This window comes from Diospyros lotus, chromosome 6 (assembly GCF_014633365.1).
Source record: "Diospyros lotus cultivar Yz01 chromosome 6, ASM1463336v1, whole genome shotgun sequence".
NCBI classification, from domain to species: Eukaryota; Viridiplantae; Streptophyta; class Magnoliopsida; order Ericales; family Ebenaceae; genus Diospyros; species Diospyros lotus.
The window spans coordinates 21,485,204-21,506,639 of NC_068343.1; the positions used below are offsets into that span (position 1 = coordinate 21,485,204).

General features: G+C 33.5%; 1 protein-coding gene across 1 annotated transcript; it reads right to left on the reverse strand.

The window, feature by feature from the left end:
- Nucleotides 1–11,161: 11,161 nt before the first annotated feature.
- LOC127803154 (alkane hydroxylase MAH1-like) lies at nucleotides 11,162–13,125 on the reverse strand. The gene has a single exon (XM_052339205.1). The coding sequence runs from the start codon at nucleotides 13,078–13,080 to the stop codon at nucleotides 11,461–11,463; it is 1,620 nt and encodes a 539-aa protein (XP_052195165.1). The 5' UTR covers nucleotides 13,081–13,125; the 3' UTR covers nucleotides 11,162–11,460.
- Between the last annotated feature and the right edge of the window lie 8,311 nt (nucleotides 13,126–21,436).

The following is a 21,436-nucleotide window of genomic DNA, read 5'->3' on the forward strand; positions in this document are numbered from 1 at the left end:
GCCATGACATGAGAGATGCGCAGAGCAGGGGGGCAGTGGCTCGCTTTGCAAATTTACAAAGTGAGCGTGGGTAAAATTGTCTCTTTGTCCCCTTTCTACGAGCCAATCGGTAGGCTTGTCGGACCCTGTAGAACGACTCCTCCTAACATAGCCTACCCGGGTGATTGGGACATCAGATCTTTGACCTGGATTTTATTCACTCCATGAAGTAAACTTAATTTTGACAAAAGTACTTCAGATCTTAACGTCGTGGGTTGTTGGTTGGATCTAGTACTACTCCTTGATATTGAAGACATTTTGCTACTCTAATCTTGTGCAATTTGGGCATAAGATTGTCTTCTTTGTGTGCCAACTCCCATGCCTTCCAAAGATTTTAGAAATTGAGTGTCAAAATCTAAAGGATAGGTCCTTGAAATTGGAGGGCACCCAAGTTTTTCAAAGACCCAACAAGTCTAGGAGGAGAGTTTATAATGGCATCTATATACTATTTGTAAAACAGTTCCACTTTGTGACAATATTGTGATAAATGGCGTTTTAAGTTTGTGGAGTAATTTTGTAGAATTTCTCCCACATTAAAAAACAAAATAGTATTAATACATAAAACTCATGTTAAAATAGTATATGTAAAATAGTATAATATACAAAAAAAAAAAAAAATTAACTGATGGGTGTTTGATAAAATCTTATTTTTATGGTATTTTGATACTGTAGAAATGTGGGTGGGTTCTCAATGCTAAAATGACTTTATAAAGTAGAGAATATTTTACTTTTTCTACTAATTGGAAGGCTTGCCCTGAATTAACCTTTGATACAAAAACATACATATATATAAAGAATATAAGGAAAAGTAAAATATAACTTAACTTAATTTATGAATTATCATTATTTTTATTATTGTTGTGTCATGGGTAAAACCCCATTAAAAGACAAAAAAAAAGCTTGAGAGTCCAAAATAATCTTTTTGGGCTAAAATGTGTAAATTTCTTGTACGTGGGGTCCCACACAAATGTGCAAACTATATAACTTTGATATTCAAAAATTCATCTAAATATTCAAAAAAATGATAGATAATTATCTATAAAAATTCTAATTTTAAAAGGATTTCAGAATATTGGGATAAACAATCATCCACGAAAATTCTATCTACAAAGGAGCAAGATAAACATCATCTATAAAAGATATGTGTCATCTATGGCAATCCCGATTCCAATCAAATTAGGACTAATCAAGATGGACATTATTTACATGAATCATAATCTTGGGTTATTTGGAATTACTCCATATCTCTTTATAAATAGGAATATGTCCTCATTCCTGAAAGGTACGTCTCTATTACTAGTTTCAATACAATATTCATAATTTTCAATATCTAATTTAAGTATCGGAGTGTTTACATGGGGAACTCCCGTATCTTTCGATTATTTTATTTTTGTGTAGATTCATACGATTTGACGATGATATTTTTATTCAAACAAATTTATTGTTATATCTACGCAGCAACAACAATTATAATTATTATTATTTTTGTTTCGCACACATTTTGTTTAGTTTTGTGAATTGGTAGCTAGCTATCTTTCTCATTCATTAGTGATAATGACAATTTTATATCAAACTCGTGTAATGGGATAAAGATTGGTTTGTCGTTATTACATATATTTATTGGTTTTTAGTTTCAAATTTTGTTCTTCGACACAATTGATAAGATAATTATAATGTGATATTTTAATTTCTAAAAATTTGATATATTCAAGCATATTGGCTAGTATTGTATCTCTAGAATAAAAAGTCAAAATGATTTTAAAATGCTGATCTCACAAAGACAAGGCAGCTATTTAACGTTGTGTTCCTTTTGTATTACTCTAACCGAATTAGACTGTACCACATAGAGATTATGTATTTATTTAATGGATTCTTTTTCTCAATTAGTACTTAATACTCTTATTACTTTTCATTTTTCCTTTCCAATGAAAAGACAGATAAGTTGAGGCCTATCAATCCATTTGACAGTTAATTTTTTTTATTATGTTTATATTAAAATTATTTGTGCTTAATGTCGGGTCTATTTAGTATTATTTATTGTGTTAAAGATGATGAATCTAAAGTGAGAGGCGGGATCGTTGAAGTGGAGAATTTGACGATGATGGAGTAGGCGAGGAAGGTGAGAGATAGTAACGAAACAGAAGAATTTATTTCTCAAGTAGAGAAAATGGAAGAAATAGAGAGAAACCCAATTGGGTGCCACCAAACCAAAAGGTTTGGCTATTAGGAAAAAGAAAGGAAATAGGGGGGGGGGAACAAAATGTTATTCTTTTTTGGGTATTTTAAGAATTTTTATAGAGTCGAGAAGTTGAGGATAATTTTCTAAATATAAAGAGAGGCTAAGGTTACGTTCTCTTTATTGTTTTCAAGTTATTTTTAGTTTTTAATTTTTTAAAATAATGAAAACGCGTTCTCTTTGTTGTTTTTAAAAATATATTTTTGAAAATAAAAAAAAATTATAAAAAAACTCAAAACAACAAAAAGTTATTTTGAATGTTTTCATTCAAAACAAACTCTAAACTTAAAATATATTTATTTATTTATTTATATTTTATTATTATAATAGGAAAAATATTACAAAATTCATTAATTTTAAAATGTATATATATTTTTAATAATATATCAACATTAAATATTTATAATTTATTAAAAAATCAAATTTACTAAATAAAATATCATTAAAAAAATATTTTCAAAATTTCAAAAAGAACATGTTTTCTAATTTTCTATTTTAAGAAATAATTATTTAAAATGAAAAAGAGAATGCGTTTTTAATTTTTTAAAAATAGACTATCAAAACAGAAAATTAAAAATGAATTCAAAACTCAAAATTAAAAATTAAGAAGTAAAAAGAACGCAGCCTAAGATATCTTAAGAATGAATGATTAATGTATTTTATCTTTATTATTTGTTTTGGTGTCATTATCAATGATATTTTCTAATTTCTACCTATGAAAGGGCAGAGCTCTGGTAGTCATCAAAAACTAAGGAAATATATGATTTGCTTTCATTTTCTCTTTTAGTTATCTTGTGGTACTAAACTTGTTCAAGTCTATTGATTGTATTAGGAGGTTAGGTTGAGGGTCAATAAATATCCACATCCATCCATGTCACTTACAATTGTGGCACAGAGTTCTAATTGCCATATTTATATTTTTAAATAAGTAAATATTATGTTTTAGTATGATGAAATTTTCTTAAGAAAATATTTTTGTGAGGATTTTATTTTTAAAAATAAAATTCATCACATTAATAAAATTTAAACCAATAACATCTAAATAATAACTCATTTCTTAAGTAAATATTATGTTTTAGTATTATGAATTCGAGACATCTAGGTAATTTGGGTACTTATTGTTAGTCTATTGACACACAATGACCACTCAAGAGGGAAACTTTTTAACCAAATTTTTCTCTTTTAAAAACTCTTGAGATTTTCTTATACAAAGAAAATACTTGATATAAATATATATGTTGTTTGAAAGTGATAGCAATATAGATACACAAACAACCATAATATTAACACAAGATATATAGTGGTTCGGTGTCTTCAACATCTACTCCACTTTCTCAAGGTCAACTCGACACTTAAGGTTCCACTAAAACCATAATACTATGTTTCCACACAAGATCACCTAGCAAACTTGTAAACCTTGAGATTTTCACCTTAGCTCACCTCGAAAATTAATACAACACGATAATATACTTGGATTATTTGGGCTCTATGATGCCACTCATAATCCACAAATTAATACAAATAAATCCTATGTCCAACACAGTTGGACTAATATAGATATGAATACAAGAACAAATATTACAAGGTAAATATGAATACAAATACAATTTATCACACTTGAAGAGAATATCTTCTTCTCCTTTGCCTTGGGCTCTAAATGATATATCTTTAAGCTTGAGGCTTGGATTGCTTTACTTGAGTTGCTTGAGAGTGTCTTTAAAGAGATTGATCTTGGTTATGTATTCGTCTTCTCCGAATTTCTCCTCTTGATATATATAGTAAAGCTTCCAACGGATTTTTAAACGACTAAAAAATTTGATCGTTGGAGTCTGGGAGTCGACTTCTCTAAAACAGGAGTCGACTTCCATTTTAGGTGGGAGTCGACTCTAGTTATACAAGAGCCGACTTCTCTAATGCTAGAGTCAACTCTTCGAAAAACACCAATGCTGTCAGGTCGACTCTGCATAATATGCTCTCGGTTGGGTCGACTCTAACTTTGCAAGAGTCGACTTCAGCTTAAGGGAAGTCAACTCTAGATATACAAAAGTTGACTTCTGAAGTCAATTTTACAGAAAATAGATTTTATACATATAACAATTGTTTGAAGATATAAACTATATAGTATGTATACATTACAAGATATTTACATTTCTTTATTTTAAGTAAATGTTCATATTTTATTTTATTTATATTTTACATTTCATTTACTTTAATACATAAATATAAATAAGAAAGTACTCCCATTTGGATTCAATAAAAATATCTAAAAAATCAAAATCCATAATAATAAAAAAATAAAATTTTGGTTTTAATACAAAACCAGAATTTAGCAATTTTACCACCCCAAAATACATTCCTTCTATTTTTGAAAAATTCATTAAAAATCATTTTAATAACAATAAAAATTAGCTATCGAAATACTAGAAAATAGTTTTTCAAAATAAAAACATTTTCTTATATGTTCCCTTATAGTGCACTAATATTCCAGGTTTAGAGAAATAACATTTTTTTTGTTCATTTTTGATACACAAAATACTATAATACTTAAAAATATATTATCTACCGTAAGACATATCAAAAATCCATTAGGGGTTTTAAATATACCAGAAATAGTTTTATTAAAATTATGTTTTGTCAAATATCAAAACACACAATAGGTTGATTGGAGTAATTTGATTCAACAATTATTGATTATTCCTTGATATCTATGCATCTCATTGGCCAATGGTCACAATTTTTGGACAGCATCTTCGCAACTTATTTTTCTTCAAATTCAACGGTTAATATGAAGATCCAACGATCCATATGAGAGAAATTGTTAATCGGATTAATTAATCGAGAGTAATCAATATTTGAAAAATAAAAGCACAACACTATATAAAGAAATGATAAAACTGAGGCCTATGTAACACACAATTCTTTTAAAACGAATTTGTTATCTTACTGAAAGTGCTAGAGGCTAATTGATGTTTATTTTTTAGGGTACAATGGTTTAAAGACTGAAAAGTTAACATAAACTTTAGAACCTAACAACGAATTGAAATACTACTTGAACATTATTAAATCTGTCGAGAATTTTGTCCTTTTTTTTTAAAGAAAGAACCCTCTATTTAGAGGAGAAAGAAGAATAACAGAATAAGGAAAGGAGAAGGAAAAAGAATAAAGAAGGGGGAGGCGGTTGTGAAGGAGGGTGATTGCTTCTTTTAAAAAATATAATATAATATAAAATTATATCTTTATATATATAATATATTATATTATATTATATTAATTAAATAATAACTACATAGTGCCTCATAATTGAAATGAACCAATCTGCGTACAGTGTGTTGCACAGTGCATGCATAGTACACACATAGTGTATTATTATAATTCACGCATGCGTATAGTATATCTATTTTTTTTTTATAATAATATATATTATACATTATATTACACATGCTCTAAAAATAATTTTTTAATTAATTTTTCATTCACCCATTTATCAATTTACACATAAAAATATACAAATATTCCAACACAATCAAACTTCCCTCAACATGTGATGGACAGTGGGGATTACGTACGAACCCATAGAGGGCTTACTCTAGCTATTTATTTGGCCTTTGGTCTATGTTGCACCTCCTAGGTTCATGAGTACTAGTGAACCCTAGAACCTTTTGAGTCATGAAGAGAGCCCTACAACCTTAATTTAATAGTTATCGAAGTAAGAAAGAAGAAATCCTCGTCTCTTACCATTAAGGAGACAGAGCATCTGTAAGTGAATGAGCTCCTTGAAATGCTACATGTTTTTCCCCAATCGTGTTTGTAATGATTACATTCCCTTCAAAATTGTCCAACGCAAGGCAAATCAAAACTTCATTTCTTGAGAGTTGTTGGATTGTGTTGGGTAACATTTACTTAGGCTATCACCTCTCCACATAAAAGGAGGGTTAGTGTCTTCCCCCATCACTTCAAATTTGCTTCCAATTCTTGACCAGGGAAGTTCTGCATTCCACTATGGTGAACACAACCATTCTAGCTAGTAACATCGTCGACATGTCACTATCAATAATGACTACCACGAAAGGGTTCTTTCAAAGAAGGTTGACCATTTGTCAAAGGATATCTCCAATCATGTGGTGTACCCATGTTGTCTTATTCATTCTCCTTTGGAAGTTGAAACTTGAGGAACCACAAGTACATGACTGAGAACAAGTTGGATATCATTTCATCTTCTTTTTGAGGGCATCGATCAGTTATTTCAGTGGACTTCTTATTGTTGGTGATGCATGGGGATTGCAAAATGACTAGTCCCCGTCAAGCCCCACCCCCACCATTATTGGGTCATTTTACCAAGGTTTAGGGCAGAGCAAGGATAATTCCTAATTTGTTTTTGTTGGGGTCAAGGTAAGGTAGGGATGGGATTTATAGTGGCACCCTCTATGTGTACATATCAAATATTAAACTATATTTATGTAAATTATTTTATTATTTTATATAATGTATTATGGATATATATAAATAAAGTTGGATTGAAGCCATTGATATTTGTGGAGAAAGTAAGGTTCAAAGCATTTTGTGGTAGATAAGTAAGTTATCGTGGTTTCTAGTTAGGCAATTTTGCTATGTTTTGTTGTTCTTGATTAATCTAAAACATCATTGGTGGGTTTTGCAAGCACTTGCTTAATAATATTATAATTTTGTCTTAATAATGTTATATTTTTTGTTTATTATTATTAAAAATTTTAATAATAAAATTATTTTTTGAGGGAATAGGGATCTCCACCTCTCCATTGGAGGTGAAGTCGATCGGGAGATAACTTTTTTGTCCCACTTGACTACAAGGTAAATATGGAGAGTTAGTGGAGATCTAAGGAAAAGTTGGTACGGACTTTAATTATTGTCAACGTTAACTAAAATATTTATATATATATAAATATATACACTTATAGTCCTTGAAATTGAAACTCCAGCCATTTCCTTGATTCCCTCCTAAATCCTTCCCCTTTCAAGAGTGATATGAGGAATTGGGGTTAGGGATAAGGAAGGTCACTCAGTGATGTCGACATTGATGGGTAAGTGATGTACATAAAACGCATCTTGTAGTGGCAGCCTTTAATGGCACCTTTGAAGAGGTTATCGTTGTGGTTGTGATTAGCATCGATGGGATTGTTAAAGCTATGAAGGAGGCTATCAATGAGGTTTGTTTAGTTTAATTAGAGTGTTGCAGGAGAGTCCTTCTGCCGAGCTTTGCATTAACTTTAGGTGATGAAGCAATCTGGGAGGCGTATTGCGGGTTTCATCACAAGGAGTAACCCTCCTCTTCTTAATGTATTTTTCATTTTAAGGCTAACTGGTCCCTAGTCTATTGGTAGTTGTATATCACGTATAAACTCTACAAAAATAGTTATTAGCAAACTAGATCTTCCTCTTCTTCCACTTGAATGTGACGACATCAATGAGACTAGCTAGATATCAATGTTATTTTGGAATAAAGATGAGGATCGAACCTTTATATTTATAATAGTCCATTAAAGTTCTCTTATCACATCTTCTTAATTAGATTAGGATTAATCTACATGTACTTACCATCTATTTACATTTAGATTTAATCATTTATATATCTTAAACACTGAGTGCAATAGACTCATTTTTGAATCATCCTTAAATAGATTTGATGTGTAATGGGTCACGACCCATAGATGAAAACCCAAGTCCAAGCCCAAAAAAGTGAAGACCAAAAGTCCAAAACAAGTGGACGCATGAGGGCCTAAGAGTCCCTCTAGGCTGAAGGGTCTATCGAACTAATCTCATAAAGGGAATAGGAAGGAAGAATTAGGAGACAGTAGAGGTCTCTTGCAAACCTATCCAATAGGGTATTCCTAATGAAGAAGTGCAAACAAATAATTCTGAAAATCTCTTTGAGAATCTCGTAAGAGATAAAGACTTATCCATATAGAGTTCAAATCCTAACACATCTCATAGTATCAGGGGGTGCTTATCATGAATTCCCTTTTATAAATATGTAAGTTTTCAGTACTCTGTAATCTAAAAAATTTAACTTAAACATCAGAGTATTTATATCGGAATTGTCCTATGCCCTTTGATTAATTTTTGCCTTGCGATAATCTGAAGACGAATATTCTACCTACAAATTCTATTGTTGTATTCGAGTGACAATAAGAGTAATTCAGAGTTTACTAAAATTATATTAAATTAACATTTTTTTCAAACTTAACATGATTATTGGTCCAATTGTGGTAAAAATAAATTCTCTAATGCCTGCAAACAGGGCGGATCCAGTGATGGATCTGGGGGAGGACTGGCCCCCAGATCCAAAAGTCATTTCAACCTCCAATGGTCCAAATCTCACGACAGATTTAGGAGAGGGCTGGAGCGGGCACAAGCTGCAGCCCATGCCTGCCCCCTAGATCCGCCCCAGTCTGCAAACAAATCCCTGAATCTCCAAGGTAAGGTACCACATAGACAATAGACCTCAAACTCATATGTCCTGCAGGTGTAACAACTTCTACCAAAGAAAATTATAGTAAAGAACAGAAGTTAGTTTCTTACCAAATACTGTTTACTCTTTTGTTTTCTGGCCAATACTTTAGATTACTTTTATGGGCAGGTTTATCAGTTTCTACTGACCAATTACGTACCCTGATTAATTAATCCTGTTAATAATATTGATTGAAGTAACCATTTACCTCATGATAGTTACATTTATCATATAAAACAGGGATTAGATAAAGTGTCAGTTCATATTTAATTCTTTGGATATATATATAGAGAGAGAGAGCTGGGTCTCAATGTCAATTTTATTTTCATGTCACGTTGCTTGCTTATTGCATGCATGTTGAAAACATAGCTAGCTAGATTTCTTGTTTAACCACTAACTCAGCCTCGCTTTATTTTATTGTTGCTTTTAGAAGGCAACAAAAAATTATTAGTACTTTCATGCTGTGCAATCAATCTAGGAAAGATGAAACAAATTAAGGTTGAAAGATTCTCGATATGTTTTACATTCATTTTGGTTCATCGATCCTTAATTATGTCGCCATCACCATAACTTAGAAGTTAATCTAATACTTTAACTAATAGATTGTTTGACTTTTTTTTGTTTAAATTGCCTAATCACCCCTTAGATTTAGTGTAATTATAGTAAAACACTTTTGGAGTTTAAAACTTCTATTAACTAGTTCTCTTGTCATTATTAGATAATATTGTAGCTGAATTTTTTAAATTGTCAAAAATGTTTATTCTACTTAAATTTCTCTCCCTTGTCTCTCTTTCTTGGATGCAAAAGATGAAATCTCTCATCTTAAGGACCCCCACACTGTCCCATGCACGTGAGAGAGATTAATCAAGGTACACGATAGCGTACCAGGTAGGAGACACAATATATGGTGCCCACAAGAAGCCACTCCCACAGGAAGGTGAAACTCCTACTATATTGCGGCTGTCATGATTCGAATCTGTATCCTTGGGTGCAATCTATTACTTGAGAACTAACCGTGCTCCGCCCATGAAGGCCTCTTTTTCTCTTCTTGGACGTGGTTGAAGTGGTTGCAACTATAGTGATGCTTCTCCCCAACAATGATAGAGATAAAAGAGTTGTATATTCTTTTTATATTTTCTCTCCCTATATATATTTATATATACATCTTCAAAAAAACCAACAACCATTTGATTCTTTGAACCGAAATACCCAATGATCTAAACTTTTCGTACATGGGTTTGACAATCAAGAATTTATCTAGGACTTTTAAATCTTTTTCTCTCTTTCTTACTTGCTCGGTTCTCTCATTTCTAAATTGCTCGTCAGTTAGATTTTATTTTTATTTTTCTTCTTATTTTTTGAATTGAGTGGGATTAGTGAGAAATGAAGAAAGAAAGAACGAGAGAAAAAAGAAAAGAAAAAAGAGAAATAATACGTGGCTAAAATGATCATGTTATCTTTTTCTTTTTAATAACATGGGAAGTTTTTGTAGTTTTTCAAAGTAGAAAGATAATTTCTATAATTATGTTAAATATGAGGATTACGAGGAGTCTAATGCAATTTACTTTCCTTTTCTCAACACCACGAGTCTAACTTATCTCGTGAAAATAAAATATTTTTGGTTAATATCTTATTACGGAGATCAATATATAAAAACAAAAAAGAAAGCAACAAGAGAAATGACTTTCTGCTAGTAGTAACAAAATGTATAATAGATAATTGAAATACATTTCACCCATAAAAAACTATACATATATATATGTGTGTGTGTGTGTGAGTGTGTGAAAAATGTTCCCGAAAACGTGTATAAGGAATATTCAAATTATATAATTTTCTTCCCAATCAAATTAATTTTAATAATAATAATATTGGGTCAAATGTGTGTGTGTGTACAATAATTGGAACAAAGGTAGTAGGTAGGGTAGCTAAACCCTGGTTCAGATGAAAATAAAATTCGTTATTAGTGGGGCACTACAATGGCTCGACTTAATTTGTTTGCTATCACTATATATAGCTTTGTTGACATACATTTTTTTAATTTGATATCTTGATATCATTACGTTAGGGTTTGTTTGTTGTGGAGAACATTTTTTAACTCAAATTTTCTAGCTAAACATTAATATTTATGTTTTAAAGACGGCGGGTATTATTTTTTTTATGTTTTTTAATCTATAGTATATAGTTGAAAAAAAAATTAGAAAATTCAGTTTTTTATTTTATAATTGAAGATGGAATTGAAAAATTAGAAAATATTCTTTACGACTAAACAAAGGTTCGTCTTTTTTTCTTTCTTTCTTTTTATTTATTTTTTATTTTAGAGTCTCATCTAAGATCTTCCAATCAAATTAATTCCGTCTCAAAGGGAACCAAAACCCATTTATGTTACCAAACACAATCACAAGTAACCACAATTCGATCTCTCTTTATTATAATTATTACATAGAGAAATGCTCTTATTACATCATTTTATATGCAGCTCTCATACAAATATTATGTGTGAATACTGTTTATATGCATCTGTAAGTTAATTTTCACTTACAGATGGATTGAGTTGATGAAGAAGAAGAGCCTTCAAATGAGAGTTCAAATTGCCTGTAAAGGTTGAAGATGGAACAACTGCCAAATAACAGAGCACACTTTTAATTCACACTGCCCAAGAATAGTATATGCATATCCAACAAGCTAGCTAGTGCTTGCTAATTCAGGGGCATCTCTTGCTAACTTTAACCTTTAAGCCATGTTTCATATAGAGAATTATGGAAACATTAGGATCTACGGGATGTCCTTTCACCACTTGAACATTATAGTTGTGGATTATAGCAGCAGCAACAACCTTCATCTGAGTAAAAGCCACTTCTTTTCCCAAGCATGTCCTTGGACCAGCATTGAATGACAAGAATTTGTAAGATGGCTGGTGCTTGATGGTTCCTTTCTCTGAAATCCATCTCTCTGGCTTGAACTCCAAGCAATCCTCTCCCCATATAAACTTCATTCTCCCCATTGCATAAAGAGAGAACAATATTTTCATCTTTTGATTGACATGATGGCCGCTTGGAAGGATGTCTGGCTGGTGGGGCTCCTTGTGTTGGAATGGTACTGGTGGATACAGCCTTAGTGATTCACACAATGCACCATGAAGATACACTAGCTTGTTCACCTCTTCTACATTAAAAAGCTTCCCTTTTCTTGCTTCCTTTTTGGGTATAATTGCTCCTAACTCTTCCCTAATCTTCGCTTCCACATCTGGGTGTGTTGAAACTAACCAGAGAAACCATGTGAGGGCCGAACTAGTGGTGTCTCGTCCTGCGATCATAAAATTGAGAATAGTGTCTCTCAAGAACTTATCATCACACTTCAGCTGATCTCCCATGATTTCCTCTTCATCATTCAAGTAGGATGTCAATAGGTCCACACCCTCTTCATCTTCTTTTGATTTGATTCCTTTGCTTAGCTCGTCTCTCTTCATTGCCACATGTTTACTTATTATATGGTTTAACACTGCGCAAGCCTTGCTCAGCTTCTTCTCTTGCCCAAACCCTATCCACTTTTGTAATTTCCAAACGCTCTCTGGCAATACATGGCGAACAAGTATGGCTGCCTCGGCATCATCCATGGCCTTGGAGAATGGAACATCAGGGAATTCAACAGAGAGACAACCAGGATCGTAGCCTGTAACCAGTATGCAAGTGGTATCAAACGTCAACCTTTGAAACAAGTCTTGCAAGTCCACCACTAGGCCTAGTTTGGACACCTGCTCAAGAATTGGGATTAGGCCTTTCTCCACCTTATCCTGGCTGGTCTTCACCAAAAAACGATAGAACCTTTGGTGAGTAATCAGCAGCCGAGCAATTTTCCTCTGGTTCCGCCACAAATCTGCGTCTGAATTGAAAATCCCATCACCCAGAAAATCAAATATCTTCAGGAATTGAGGTCCCTTGGGGAAATTTGAGAAGTTTGAACTCATTATATAGTGCACGTTGGCTGGATCAACAGTGGCCAACATGTCCATATTAGCAAACCAAGGGCCTTTGAGCAGAAAAGTACCCCCGGTTAGCTCTAGAACTTCAGTACACCTTTCATGAATCCTTTGGATATTGAGAAGAAGACTTGGGAGCATTCCAAAAATTGGCCAGTCCCAAGGAAGCCCATTAACGGTGCCAAAGAAAGAAAGAAGAATGAAGAAAATAATGAAAGCAAAAAGGAAAGTGTCATAGAACCCTAGCAAGGCCATTTCGGTTGTTACACTCAAAGTGGCTTGGGCTAAAGATTTATATATAGAGGATGCTCCCAAGAATAGTGCCTTAATCGGCAATGCCTCCATCCATCGGCCATTTGTTCAACAACCACTACCAAAAATGGATCTCAAACTGCCAAGTTTATAAACGCTTATTTAAACCCATATTTGACTTGCCATTCAATCGTTTATTAGTTGAGTTGTCTCTTTCTCACCTAGAAAATTAATTAATAGCATTAAGAGATGGATCGGCTAAAATCCCAGGCCACATCCATCTCTCTGTGAAGTTGCATCGTTTCTTCTTTCTTCTCTCTGGGTGAAGTAATTAGGGGTTTATCTAAGTTTTTTTTTTTACAAAAAAAAAATAAAATATATATAGCAGCGGCAACTCACAATATTAAGACTACTCCACAAACTGAGAATGCCCATAATTAACAAGGATTACGTGCTAGAACTTTCCAGAAATCTGGTTCCTGCTGCTTCAAGTTTAGGAAATTAATGTTGATGCTAAATATATATATATATATATATTAATATATACACACACACACACACAAACACATGTATATCCATCTGCAATGCATAACTATAGATCAGTTTTAATTATCCATTGGTAACGAAGTGCTGGACGAGTCAGATTCTTTTTAAAAGTATATTTTTAAAAATGTATCTTTCTAAAAAGAATATATATACACACACAAACCAACTACTCAGATATGTCCTTTAAAAATGTATCTTTCTCGACAAGATGTTAATCTATTATACATCCATCTCCTTTTGCTCAGATATGTCCATGGTTTGAAACAAATTAATATCACAACATCTATTTATGTTAATTTTTATATTTTTATACCTTAATTTATATTTTTGTTTACATATATTTTTTTTAAAAAAATATTTACATATATTTCATCTTCTAAAAAATTTATCAATATATATATGTAACGTGACATATATTTTATTTTTTATTTGTATCTTTATATTTATCTTTATGTTTGAATACAAAATTGTTATGTTGCTCGCATCGAACAACATAACGTTTGCATGACATGGGTAAAATTAGAAGTGGGGCGCGGGTTCCATCGCTCGAACATTTCTCATATTTACAATTATATTCCCTAATATGTATTTTTGTTCACATTTTTTTAAAAATACATTTACATATATTTCATCTTTTTAAAAAATTTATCACCATATATTTTTTGTTTTTGATAAATGGGACGTTCATTTTATTTTTAAAAAGTATATTTAAATCACCTTTATATTTATGTTTATATTTATATTCCTTAATATATATTTTCGTTTACATATATTTTTAAAAAATATATTTCATCTTTTTACAAATTTATCAACAACGGTTGGTTTGCGTGTGTGTATATATATTCTTTTTAAAAGTATCTTTTTAAAAGCATCTTTTTAAAAATGATTAGTGCTAGTCAGTTCAAGAAGAGACCCCTCCTTACTACTGTGGCAGATATTAAAACTTGTGATGAAAGATATTCTTCTATTTTTATTTTTTGCCAAGTATGATGAAGGATATTCATCTTAATTCTTCTCAATGAATAAACACTACTTAGGATCCAAACCACCTTCCATTGGCAGCTACAAAGGCTTGTTTCAAGACTTTAGAGGCTCTATATGTTTGGAAGTAGAATATTTTTGGGGCAAAATGTTTTATTTATTTTTGGGTGTTAGGAAGACCAAAAATATGAAAAATATTTTCATAAGAGACAACACTTACGAAGGAAGATGTTTTAGCTGCTGCTGCTCATTCAGTAGTGTCGGTGCATTTTGGTTTATGAGCCAGAGTGGCTTAAAGCGGGATGGTTTCTGGCTTTGCTTGGGCTGGTTTTAGCTTCGGTTTTTGGAGTGCATTTATGCTCGTCTCTGGGTAGCTGCTCTTGGGTTCTCTGTTTGTTGATGGATTTGGATTTGGGTTTGGTTTTGGGTTTTGGATCTTATTAATTTTATTGAGCTTGATCCAACAATAAGCCCGTTGCTCCGTACTGGGCCCGATCCTCAGGACCCATCCTATCAATGTCAGCTCAGTAGCATCCCCTATCCCCTCATCGCCATGCTAAGATACCAGCGTCCGAAACATGTGTTAACTGTCCCGAGATCCTTGACTCCTAATCCACCTACAACAACCGACGACATGCAAGGGGCTCTTTTTTTCCCTCCTATATAAGCTAACCGGCCATCGACTAAGATATGCTTTTTTCGATCTAATAAAAACTCTACAATATTAACCTCTTACTTACTTGAGTGTCAGAGTGCTTGCAAGTGCTACCCCCTTGATCGTGCGAATCATTGTTACCTCAAGACCTTCGTTTGATTATCCCCTTTTGGGCTAGAAAGAATATTTGGCCCCTATCATAGGGCCTCGGTAAAACTTGCATCTTCTATAAACTCACCAAAACATCCCAACCCATATTCGACAGCTATCCATGGCCAAAACCAGAAGGCATAACAACATGACCCCCAACCAAGAAAACCAAAACACCCATCCTCACCAACCAAAAACCCTACAACCATGGAGATTCCTCTTCAGACCATTCGGCAGCTCGAGAACCAAGTTGTTGAATTGGCCCACAATCAGTCGCGCAACTAGTGCAATGGTTGGGCTGACGATGAATATGACGAAGAAGCTAGCAACCTATACCATCGCACCTTCTACAACTCTATACACCCCCAACCACTATTTTTTAGAGTTTATCATGTTCGTACCCTTACCGAATGGTTTTCGTCTCCCTGACACTCTGGAGCTATGTGATGGAACCACCGATCCCTAAGAGCACCTAACCATGTTTAACTTTTTGATGTTATTAAGTAGGGGCAATGATCCTATCATTTGTCGAGCCTTCCCTAGTACCCTAAAGAAATCCATCATGTTGTGGTTCTCACCCTTGAGCTAAATTTCATCCACGACTTCTCCGAGTTCGTTACTCGCTTCCTCACCCATTTCTCCATCAGTCGAGCTCATCGCAAAATCTCAACTAGACTCATTAACCTAAAGCAGGGTGAAAATAAGCCATTACGGGCTTTCTTAAACTGGTTAAATCATGAGGCCATGTATCACCCCACTTACTTAGGGCATGTTATAACTTAGGAAATTTTGAACTTATTTTTTTTTTTAAATCCTTTTCACGTGCTAAATTTAATTATTCTCGAAATTTCCTTAAACCTATCTAGTGCAAGACCTAGCAATTCATACTCTAGGTTTAAGTAGAATCATATAAAGCAGAAGCTGAAATTGAATCTGATCATAGCATCTCGTACATTGATAACTGAACATGGTTCATAATACAAAATTCTTCGAAACTCGGTACAATACATAAGCTTTTAAAACATACATTCTTGCTATGATGTAGGTACATAATACTTGAAATATTCATGTTACAACAAAACATGCTACAACTTGCTCATTCCTCGACAACTCGTGTTGTTACACATCTTGGATATCCGTACCCTTGCTGCAAGTCTCAACTGAAACATTTGAATATTCTAGGAGCAAAAACCCAAATTAGATGATGAACTATCTAAGTAAGGGTACAAAATATTTTATCATGTGTGTACGCAATATCTTACTTCATCGTAGGGGTCAACTGCGCCATTCTTGCTACTCCCATTTTTACGGCCAGCTCTTTTGAAATCGGGGTGTATGGGGGCACCTTTGGTAAAATAACGATGCCAGTTCGTACTCCCAAGGGACAACATGCGTGTGATCAATGATTTCAACGTGTACATATGCATTTCATAATCATGTCATGTATGCAGTCTACGTAATGGATACATATCGGGGTATGTTAATATGATGAAAACATTCCCGATGATCGGATTTTAAACATAATCACTTATGTAGTACCAAGTACCTACTTAAGGGTATATCATTTATAACCATACAAAGCTTGTAGAAGTACACTCACTTTTCACAAATTAAGTTGCCTCGATAAGTGTGCCGACCTCAAGAGACGTGGCAGACTTGTTATTTCTCAATCCTTGGCCTCACGGGTTCCTAAACATCAAATTTATTCCAAAATATCAATTTCCTAATCTGCTCATAATTTTTCATAATTCTCATAATTTCTCTTTATTTTCTAAGCCTTATTTCCTCAAAAATTCATAATAAATATCTAAACCCTCATTTAACCCAATTTTTCTTCACTAATATTCTTCAAATAACATTTCTAGACTTTTGAAATTTATTTGCTATTTTTTGGATTTAATTCCTATTTTTTATTTATTTTTCATAATAACAAATTCACAAAATAAATAATTATTTTAGCATTTTCGAATAAATTTTTCCCAAAATAATGCATAAATTAAATTCTAGATTTTTTGAAAATTTTCTAGATTTTTTGCAAAATTCTTTCCATTTATTTTTTTTCTTTTTCTTTTCTTTATTTTCCACCTAGCGCTCCCGTGCAGCCCACGTGCTGCCCCCCCCCCCCCCCCCCACGCCTTGGCGCGTGTCGCCATGCGCCCAACCCTTTTGGGTCTTCTTCTCCGACAGCCACTTCGCCGCTGGCGACCCTCCCGAGCACCCAAGCTTCGAAACGACCATCTATTCCCCCTAAATCCAACCTCCCGACCTTAATTACGGCCTTAAAACTTAGAAAAAAACAACAAAAAATACCTCAAATCGGCGTTTGAAGCATCGGCTCCGGCGATGGTGTGACTTTCCGGCGAGCTCCGTTTGCTGCTTTTCTCTACTCCAATGGCCACCAAATTCTCCAAAAATCTTGCCCACGACTCAAGAATTAAAACCTCACTCACCAATCTCTCAAACACTGCCCTAATCACCCAATTTCTAAAGTAAAAGTTTGGATGAAATGCGCTGCTCGAACTCGGCTATTTATAGCCCAAATCAGCCACGACTTGTTCCATCAAGGTCTCTCCCACGCCCTAAGCACCATTTCGAAGTCCATTACGGCCTTAACTCCCCCCTCACCCTCTAATCCCTTGCCTCAAAAGACAGCTAGAGCAAGGCCATTGCGCTTGCTCTTATTTTGATTTTTTTTATTTTTTTTACATATATATATATATACGAATTTATATAACGGTATATTAAAATAATCTTTGTAAGAAAATTCCAATTTTTTTAATACTTAATCTTTATATAATTTTTTGGTATAACCATGCTTAAACTCATTATTTATTATATATTTTATACGATATAAATAATTTATACATACCTAACTTTATTAAATATACACTAAAATTTTAATAATTTTACTATGGCCCGAATACGAAAATTACGCTTATTATTCACAACGTTCTAGGGTATTACAGGCCATCTAGATTCAAAACCTCAACCTCTCAGTCTCTCTACACACCATCATGGTAGGGTAAAAGCCCGAGCCCTTTGTCGACTCCCTAGCAAGAAAATCTCCGACCGACCTTGACGATCTCAAGCTACGGGTGGCATGTTACATAAACGTCAAGGAGGTCTTAGCCACTAGACATAGCGACTTTCAAACAAGAGCTCAATCCCTGTAGAGCCAGCGAACGAGGCCACCGGTTGAGCGACGACATCGACTCGATATGGACCCTAGTTGAGGAAGAGACAACCAAAAAGAGCAAGCCAAGAAAAGGAGGGAACTCCTCATTCGAAATAAGACACACACGCCCCACTGACGATCAAGACAGATCAAATCCTTCGAGAAGTCTTAACTCGGGGATCATTCGAATCCCCGACAATCAAGGACAACATAACCCTAGCGCCCACATTGACAGCTTGAGGGTCCAAACTCCTAAGCCTAACACAAGCACCAACAACTGAGCTCCCTGCCATAATGTCAACATGGTCGAGTTGGACCCTTGAAGCGAGCTCCCTGATAACCGATCATAGGCCATAGAGGAGCTGTACCCTGTGAGCCTAGGACTATTACCAAGGTAGGTCACCAAGATCGGCTCCACACTCTCTCTCGACTTGAAGAAACGACAGGTTACCGATAAAGTCATAATTTTATATTTTTATTCTCCTTACATTTAGTCTATTTAACATGTTTTATGTCTTATGATACTCATTTGTGATGATCTTTTATGTATAAAACAATAATGACAAAGTTTAATAAGTTATGTTTATTAATTAAAAAATAAAAAAATTCTGTCCTTATTGGTACACATATTTTTATTTAATTTTCCTTATGCTATTTCTCCTACATAAAATACGTGTCTATATGAATTTTATAAATTGAATATTTTTTTTATAGGAAAGGTAAAAAAAAATTAGTTGCCGCAATTTGAGATTATTTGAAAGTTGCAATTGCAAAATAAAATTTGAGGGCTAAAGGACGTGGCCTCTTTATTATTAAATTAAAAAAAATTAATGAGCATGCTTGCTTTATATATATAAATATATATATAATATTATAATAATATATATTCAAGCAAAGTAATTGTAAAGAAGAAGGCGTGAAGGCCAAATTGAAATTAAAATTGATTTATAATATAATAATATATGCTTGGAGGCCCACTAAAATTGGAGATGCCAAGGCAAAATTGAAGGCCCACTTATATATTTATAATATAAAATAGAAAGGGTAATTGGAAGCAAGAAATGAAGGCCCAGGAGTTAAGCTGCATGCATATAATAAATAATGGGAGGCTAATTGCAATGGCCCACTTCAATTGGCCCATGGAGAAATTGGAAAGGTAGGGTGCAGCCACATGCTATATATATAAATATATATATATTATTAATATATTAGAGGAGATGGGAAATTGGAGGAATGAAGAGAACAGCGTTGCGGCGGATTTGGACGGGAGAGAAGAAGAATGACAACGACGAGAACACGCAGAGCAAAGCCGACGGAACAAAGGGAAGATAATAGGTTAGATTTTTTTTTTTTTTTTTTTTTTGTTCTATTATGTTTGGCTAAAATTTTTATTCGATTTAAGAAATTTGAAAACGATTGGTAAATTTGTGAGATCCTATTTTTAATCTTAGTTATTTTTTTAGTTAAATATATGTGTTTTTTCTATTTTACATGTTAATAATTGCATGATTTGATTAATTAAAAAGACTTATTAGTTTATTAAATTGTGTTGTCTAAAACTAAATTGAGTTCATAATCCATAATTATTATAATGTTCAGTTGAAATAGCAATCAAGCAAAACAATTATGATATCAGTTTTTGTTACTTGCTTAAGAAAAACATAGAATGGATAAAATAATCTGACGCTTATCGATTATTATTCATCTGTAACTCATTCTTAATTTGTAATGCTATCAGTACATTCATGAGAATTGTTTAATACCAATTAGTTTTATTGATAAGGATTAATTTGAGTGTTAGAACCAGATTAATTAAATTAGAGAATGTAAATCTTGTCTCGCTGGTTGACAATATTTGATTAAATATTTGACTATAGAAAAGTATGATCAGTGATGAATTTGCAACCGTGAATAGTTTTTCTTGAATTAATATTGTCTCTAATTAAATTTTGTTACTCAATTTTATTTCTTTTAAATTATTCTTTTGTCAATTAATTTATAGCATTAAACCCCCCCCCCCCATATTTCCTTTTATTTTCATTAATTAATTATGACATTAAATTTTATTGACTAGTCTTTCTAGATCAACTTTTACTTTCCATTACTATAAATTGTAAGTAGAGTAATTTTATTTTTTTAGTGCATTCGGCACACATCAGTCACCTTGCCCTAGCAAAATGCTAATCTCTTTGCCCCTGGGCACCTACTGACATGCCCTGGATCGACCCTTCTTTCATATGCCATAAGTTGCGATAGCCCAGAGAAAAATGAAGCTATGAGGAGAGTGACAAAAAGTTGTGGCTGAGGAAACGACGAAGCTTTTTGAGGTCGGGTTCATTAAGGAAGTATCATACACCATTTGGTTGGTTAATGTGATCATGGTAAAGAAACCCTCAAGCAAGTGGCAAATGTGTGTCGATTTTACAAATTTGAACAAAGCATGCCCGATGAATTCTTACCTTCTGCCAAACATCGACCGATTTGTTGACAGAACCTCGGGTCACAAATACCTCAGTTTCATGGATGCATACTCCGGATATAACTAGATCCTGATGTATCTTGATCGCGAAAAGAAAATAGCCTTCATCGTGGAGAACACAAACTTTTGCTACAGGGTCATGCTGTTCGGATTAAAAAATGCAGGGACAACTTACTAACGATTGATGAATAAAGTGTTTGCGGAACAAATTGGCTAGAATATCAAGGTGCATGTGGACGATATGGTGGCCAAGACATCAGAAGACGAAGACTACTGCTCGGACTTAATTGAGGTCTTTGGACAACTCCGACGACACAACATGAGGCTCAACTTGGAGAAATGCGCATTCGGAGTGTAGGCTAAAAAAATCCTTGGCTTCTTGCTAACAAGCTGAGGTATCGAGGAAAATCCCAACAAATGCAAGGTTATCTTTGATATGCGCAACTCTTACAACATGAAAGAG